Here is a 7,152-nt window from a genome sequence, read left to right on the forward strand (position 1 = left end):
CATAAACGAAGAGGTAAGTAACACTTGAAAACAAAGAGGCCATAAGACTACTCTTCCTTTTTCCTTTCTCTGTTTCTAAAGGGCAAAATAGAAGAACAAGATGCAAAAGGTGTTATTTTGGTTGATAATTTTCATCCCTGGATTGGCCCTCTCTGATGGGTCTGGAGCAGAGCCGGCTCTTACGTGGCACTTGAGCAGAATACCCCGGGTTGTGACTGAGAGGACTATCCAGCTTGCCAGCCCCACCTTCCAGGCGGATGCTGGCATGGGGATGGCCACTGTGTGTGGCATCGAATGTCAAGAAGAGCTCCCGGCTCCCAGCCTCTCCCAGCTGGAAGACTCCCTTTCCTATGAGACGGTTTTTGAGAATGGCACCAGAACCTTAACCAGCGTGAAAATTCAAGGTCTGGTCCTGGAGCCCACTCAGAATAGCAGCATAAAAGGAGCACGGCCTAGGAGAAGGAGGCAGGTGTACGGCACGGACAGCAGATTTAGCATCTTAGACAAAAGGTTCTTGATCAATTTCCCTTTTAATACGGCCGTGAAGCTGTCCACCGGCTGCAGCGGCGCCCTCGTCTCCCCCAAGCACGTGCTCACCGCCGCTCACTGCGTCCACGACGGGAAGGACTATGTGAAAGGCAGTAAAAAGCTGAGGGTGGGAGTGCTGAAGATGAGAAACAAAGGAGGCCGCAAGAAACGCAGAGGTTCCAAGAGAAGCCGAAGAGAAGCACAGGGAGGTGGCCAAAGCCATAGCAGTCAGGAGCATCCGCAGGAGAGCGCCGCCCAAAGACAGGGAAAAGAATCCAGGCGGGGTCCGAGGGTCACCCAAGGGAGGCCTTCCTTTCAGTGGACCCGTGTCAAGAGCACCCACATTCCCAAAGGCTGGGCGAGGGGAGAGAGTGAGGAACCTGCCTTGGACTACGACTATGCGCTCCTGGAGCTGAAGCGAGCACACAAGCAGCAGCAGCACTTGGAGCTGGGAGTCAGCCCCACCATCACCAAGCTGCCCGGAGGAGGTCGGATCCACTTCTCTGGATTTGACAACGACAGGAAAGATCAGTTGGTGTATCGGTTTTGCAGTGTTTCTGAGGAATCCAACGACCTCCTGTACCAGTACTGCGATGCTGAAGCAGGCTCCACTGGCTCCGGGATCTACCTGAGGCTCAAAGAACCGGGCCAAAAAATCTGGAAGCGCAAGATTATCGCGGTCTACTCCGGTCACCAGTGGGTGGATGTGCACGGGGTTCAGAAGGATTACAACGTGGCTGTGCGCATCACTCCGCTCAAATATGCCCAGATTTGCCTCTGGATCCACGGAAACGCAGCCAACTGTGCTTACGGCTGAGAGAAAACTGAAGCGAGCTCACATGCACCCTGAATCCCAAAGAAAGCCAGCTCTCAATTGGGAGACCCACTCATAGGCTACGCCTGGACTTGGGCTATGAGTGGCATGCCAGCATTTTTGTTTAGGTACAAATACTGAAACTAGATGGCATTTCAGTGACAAGCATATATTCTTTATGTGGTGGCTAAGTTTCGTTTGCGAGGGGCGGGGGGGGAGAAACCGTTTGTTTACTTGGGCCTTTTTTTTTTTTAAACCAGACTTTTAAAACATCAAAGCAGAACTGTAATGTGACTTCTCTATGGACTCGCTCGTATGAGTCCTAGTCTAAGAAGAACGTAGGAGGATGTAGTTATGTGCTCAACTTGAATGGAAACTACAAAGATTTACAGAAACACAATTAGAATAAGGAAGACAAGATTTAGTTTGCAGTGCCATGAGAGTCAGCCATTCCATTCCTGCCCTCACTGTTTATATGCGCTTTCTCTTGGTACTGAGAAACTTATTTTAAGAACTGCAGATCAAAACATATAAAAATCACACATCAAATGAACTAGTGATCTTTATAAACAAGACTATTAACGGTGGCTTTAAAAAACCCAGCATCAGCAGTGTCTGTCTAAAAATTGGAGAAACACTTTGTCCTGTGCAATGAACCACATTTAGAGATATTGAAAACGGAGACACTTTAAGGTTTCAAGTTTTTATTTAATTCTCAAAATACGAAGTTTTCAAGGAACACAGAGAAGCCATTTCACAAGCTAGGATCCCTTGCTGAAAGCCATGCCCTTTTGTGTTGTGCTTTCTACTGTGTGTGAGGTGCTGTACTGTCAAGTGAGAAACTTTGGCCCCCCGCCCCCCCCCCCCGCCCGCTGTCCCCAATGCTGAGAAAACAGCTCTGACAGTGGTTCTCATTAGGGACCAAGGTGGCATCCTCACTCTGCCGTTGAAGTAGCGTTAAGCAGTTAAGTGTGTGCCACCCTAGAGCAAAATGCAGAGCAGGCACTCAGGACACACCTCATGAACAGACAAGTACATGGAGAATGGCCACACAATGGGCTTAGGTCAGGGAATACGCTTAAGTGGTTTTCATGATATAATCTAAAATTTAGTAATCAAGGGCCCAATCTTTGTCTATTCTTACTGGCAATTTCTAAGGCTACATATTTTTTCTTCCATGACACAATTCTTATTTTTCTTCTGGATGTGTCCTAATGAAGACTACAAATTAAGAAATAATAATATTGCTTTCTATTTTTGTTTTCAGTTATATTCCTGATTAGTATCTTCATCTGGGTTGTCAGTGATTTTGTAAATGGTGCTCAAAATATCTGTCAGTCTTTAAAATTTGACTTGTTACAAATAATTCAATAACATTAAAACATAAAATGTATAACTTTCTGTGTTTGCATACATGCTTCAAAGGGCTTTTAGGAAATATTCAGTTAACTATCATTCAACTAAAATGTATTGTCTTCAATGCTCAGCTCCCTGAGAGGCATTAAATCATGGCTTCCAGCAGAAGAGGAACACATACTGAAAAGAGGATCCGTTTTCTTTGTGGTGGGGTGACAGGTATACAGTCTCTGAAATAGTTAATTTTCCTCTCATGATGATCAAACACCCAACAAAAGCAACTTAAGGAAAGAATGGCTTGGTTTTGTTTTCTGTTTTTCTTGCATCTGTGGCTTTACCAAGAAGGGCAGCACAATTAATACCCGACGTAGAGCTGATCATCATAGTCGCAGATAAGAAGCCAGCTATGCTCTGCTGATGGACTGAAGTGTTCTCGGCAGACTGGCAGCCACGTGTCCCTGAAGAGCTGGCAGAGATGTAGAGGCATGGCATGTGTGCGCTGACGCACGAGCCAGGAAGGCCGTGTGATGTAGACTCGGTCTAAGGGTAGCCCTCCTCCTGCCCCCACTGCTAGCATTTCTAAACTTCCAGCTTTCAAGGTCAGGATATGCGCAGAGCCAAAATGCCATCACAAAACAGAACTAGTACTTTATCCTGCAATGGGCTGAAAATAAAGGCTGGTAGTTTTTTTTAAAGACAGAGCTGAATTTAGTCTTCTGACACTGCACTTGGGTCATTTACACCAGAAGGCTTCGTGGCTTGGGGAAATAAGTGACACCATTGTGGCCACCAAATAGCCAGTTGTGTCACTCCATGTAGTCCAGGATGTGACTGATGTGGCTCCTTGAGTGGATGTCTTGAGCAGTCACCCACCCACAGATCACAGCATCCCCGGACCTAATTAAAGCTTGGTTTTGGTGGAGGCACGTAGGCCATCATGTGATATGAATCACCTTTCCAGGACTGGTAGCCACATTTCTCCATTCTTAGGCTGGTGGAAACAAGGACTCTGTGGCCTTCCTATACTCGAGTGTTTAGAAAAATCTCTTTTGCTAGAAACATCTATCGTATTTAACTAGAGCCTCAGACTGTGAGCCCATTGGATTCGAGATGGTGCAGCGATTTCCCTCAATGTAGATGTCAACTCTGGTTGTAGTAGGAGTGACCTAGGAAATTACCTTAGAAGCCCAGGTGCCAGGGATCCACAGAGACCCATCCTGAATCCACCAGAGTGAGTTCAATATTCCAGATCCAATTAAACTCTGGATTGGCTTCCAACTATGGCCACAGTCTCTCTTACAAATGAAAGGCTCACCTGCCATGTGCAGCTCCCAACCATGCTCAGCAGCTCTTGGTTTTCCTTCTGGGTTAAATGTTCTCTCAGGTTTTCCTGCCCTCTGGTTTTCTCAAAACCTACTTCACAATACTTTGGCGAGGAGAGTGGTAGTGTAATTGATCAAATACATAGATGTCCATTTTAAATAGTTTTACATAATGAAAATACAGTTTAGGAATAGAGTTGCTGTAACACCGATTTTCTATGGATAAGAAATCAAATTTGCAAAATTCTTAAGTATTTATAATCAGTTTACAGTAAAAGACAAAATCCAGTTTTATTCGTTTCCCAGAAATTAGGTGCTAGACTTTTTTTTTTTTTTTTTTTTCTTTTCAGAATTCATCTTACAATTTAGATGAGATCAATACACCCCAAGGAGCTTTCACTGAGTTAAATCGTAGGCTCTTAGGAGGTGGAGTTAAGTTTTAGATTTTTTTTTTTTTATCTTCCCTTAAAGAAGACACAACCTAGCGAGGATTGCACTTACACATCAGGAGGCAGGGAGTGTGTGAAGAAGCGCAGTGGGAAGTGGGCGTGGCCAGAGTGGCCAAGCAGGATGATGAAAGGAGCCAGCTCCTGGAAGAAGTGATGCCTAGACCAGGCTAGGGGAGCTGAAGGTGTGAGGACAACCTGGAGCAAAGGACATTAGGAAGCCTGGCAAGGGTCTCACCACTCTTTAATGCAGTTTGAGTTAGCACCTACAAGTGGCGAGCAACACTAGGAAATTAGGCTGCCTGGTAGGCTAGATCTTGAAAGGCTTCGAATGGAATCCTTTTTTTTTTTTTCCTTTTTCTTTTTTAAATTTATTTTTAATTTATATATTCATTTTACATCCCCATCATAGCCCCCTCCCTTCTCTCCTCCCGGTCCCTCCCTCTCACTCTCTGCCCCTTATCCTCCCTCCTCCCCTTGTACTCAAAAAGAGGAGCGCCCACCCCACTTAACCCATCAAGTCTCATCAGGACTAAGCTCATCCTCGTTCTCTGAGGCCAGGCAAGGCAGTCCAATTAGAGCAAAGTGACTGAAAGCAGGCAACAGAGTTCATGTCATGGACAGCACCTGCTCAACTTACCAGGGGACCCACATGAAGATCAAACTGCCCATTGGTTACATATGTGTAGGGGGCCAAGGTCCAGTCCATGCATGCTCTTTGGTTGTTGCTTCTGTCTCTGTAAGTTCCCATGGGTCTAGGTTAGTTGACTCTGTTGGTCTTCTTGCCACGTTCTTGTCTCCTCCCGGTCCTTCTAGCCTTCCCTCCAACTCTTCCACAGGACTCCCCTAGCTCCACCTAATGCTGGGCTGTGAGTCTCAGCATCTAACTTGATCAGCTTCTGGGTGGGGCCTCTCAGAGGAGGGTTAAGTTAGGCTCCTGTCTGTAAGCATAGCAGAGGATAGTTAATGGTGGCAGCGGCTGGCTGTCTCTCAGGGGGTGGGGCTCAGGTTGAGGCAGGCATTGTTGGTCATTCCCCCAGTCTGTGGATTGGTGTTCCCCTCCCATCACTATAGGTCCTGCCTGGCAAGAAAGTGGCCTCCTCAGCCTCCTGGCCTCCACTGCTAGGAGGCTGAGCTAAAGTCATCCGCATATCCTCCCTGGAGCCAACGTGTAGACCTTGATCTCCAAGAACCACTGCAGGTATTCAAGTCTGAGGTTTCTGAAGGGGACTGAGAGAAGGAACCCCGCCCCCCCAACAGGCTTCTCCTGGCTGGAGTGGGTGAGTGTGGGTGGAGTTTAGCCAAAGACCCAAAAAGTGCCCTAAGGAAGTGGTAGTGAGACTGGAGGGAGAGGCCAACTGTGCTGGGTTTGGGAGACAATGAAGAAAAACTAGCTTGAAGGAAAAAGAGGGGTTCACCCATAAACATGCATCCCAAATAAATATAAATAAATAAATACTGTAACAACAGCAACAACAACAACAACAAATGCTCAACTCATAAAGAAAGCCATGACAAGAAAATGAAATGAAGCCAAGTGTGGTGGCCCATGCCTTTAATCCCAGCACTTGGAGGCAGAGGCAGGGGGATCACTGTGAGTTCGAGGCCAGCCTGGTCTACAAAGTGAGTCCAGGACAGACAAGACTACACAGAGAAACCCTGTCTGGGAAAACCAAAACGAAAACCAAAAACCAAAAACCAAAAAGCCAAAGAACAAAACAACAACCCCCAAAACAAAACAAACACACACAAAAATAAAACTGAAGGTGAAATGAAAATGATTATAGATTTCCACAATGATTGACTCATTAACACGGTGCAAGTCACTACTATAGTTTGTCCTGACAGACAGTGACCATACCTTTGTTTTTCTGCTATGAAATTAAATGCTCCTTTTAACTTAGCTTGAAAAACATTTGTTTTTCATTGAGAGAAAGTCAGCAATTAAAAAAATATGTAATTTCAAATTTACATTGGAAATAGTAAACACATGGTCACTATTCAATATCCTTTTTTCTAATATTGTCAAAATTCATGTCCAAAGTACAGGTGATTTATAAATTGATTTCAACTTTCCTTGGGATATGTTTACATTACTGTTTCAGACTATATAATTTAATTTTTTAAGGTTTTAAAATATATACTTATAAAAGCAAGATAAAACAAAAACCCTAACCCCCTATACCCCCAATCACAAAATGAGTTCATTTACCTCAAAGATGTTTCTTGCACTGAAAGAAATGAACCATATAGCATATCAGAGTGTGGTGGGTTTACACAGCAAATTCCAGGCCAGGGAAGGCTACACAGCAGGACTGTCTAAAGAAGAAAAAAATTAAAAAAGGAAGGAAGGAAGGAAGGAAGGAAGGAAGGAAGGAAGGAAGGAAGGAAAAAAGAAAAGAAGGAAGGAAGGAAAGATGGAAGCCCGGTGGGAGGGAGGCATAAAAGGAGGGAGAGGTTGCAGGAATCTAGTATCTAAAGTTGGTTTAGCAAAGCATCTGATCACTGACAGAAGATTCTCCTCAAGGGGACACTCCCTGGCTTTGCCCCTGTGCAGGGCAGTACTACATAAGTCTGGGTGCCGCACTGTTAGAGTTCCTTGCAGCACAGTCTTTCTAAAATGTATCCTCCTGCCCCAGTTCTGGCAGCTGCAGTGGTCAGCATCACTCTGTAACACTGACTCAGG

At 45.3% G+C, this 7,152-nt stretch overlaps 1 protein-coding gene across 1 annotated transcript; it reads left to right on the top strand.

Moving 5' to 3' along the window:
• Nucleotides 1-100: 100 nt before the first annotated feature.
• Nucleotides 101-1,397, top strand: Prss35 (serine protease 35). Its single transcript, XM_051140266.1, has one exon. It carries the CDS (start codon nucleotides 101-103, stop codon nucleotides 1,343-1,345), a length of 1,245 nt encoding a protein of 414 aa, XP_050996223.1. The 3' UTR covers nucleotides 1,346-1,397.
• Nucleotides 1,398-7,152: the final 5,755 nt, after the last annotated feature.

This window comes from Acomys russatus, chromosome 32, assembly GCF_903995435.1.
Source record: "Acomys russatus chromosome 32, mAcoRus1.1, whole genome shotgun sequence".
NCBI lineage: Eukaryota > Metazoa > Chordata > Mammalia > Rodentia > Muridae > Acomys > Acomys russatus.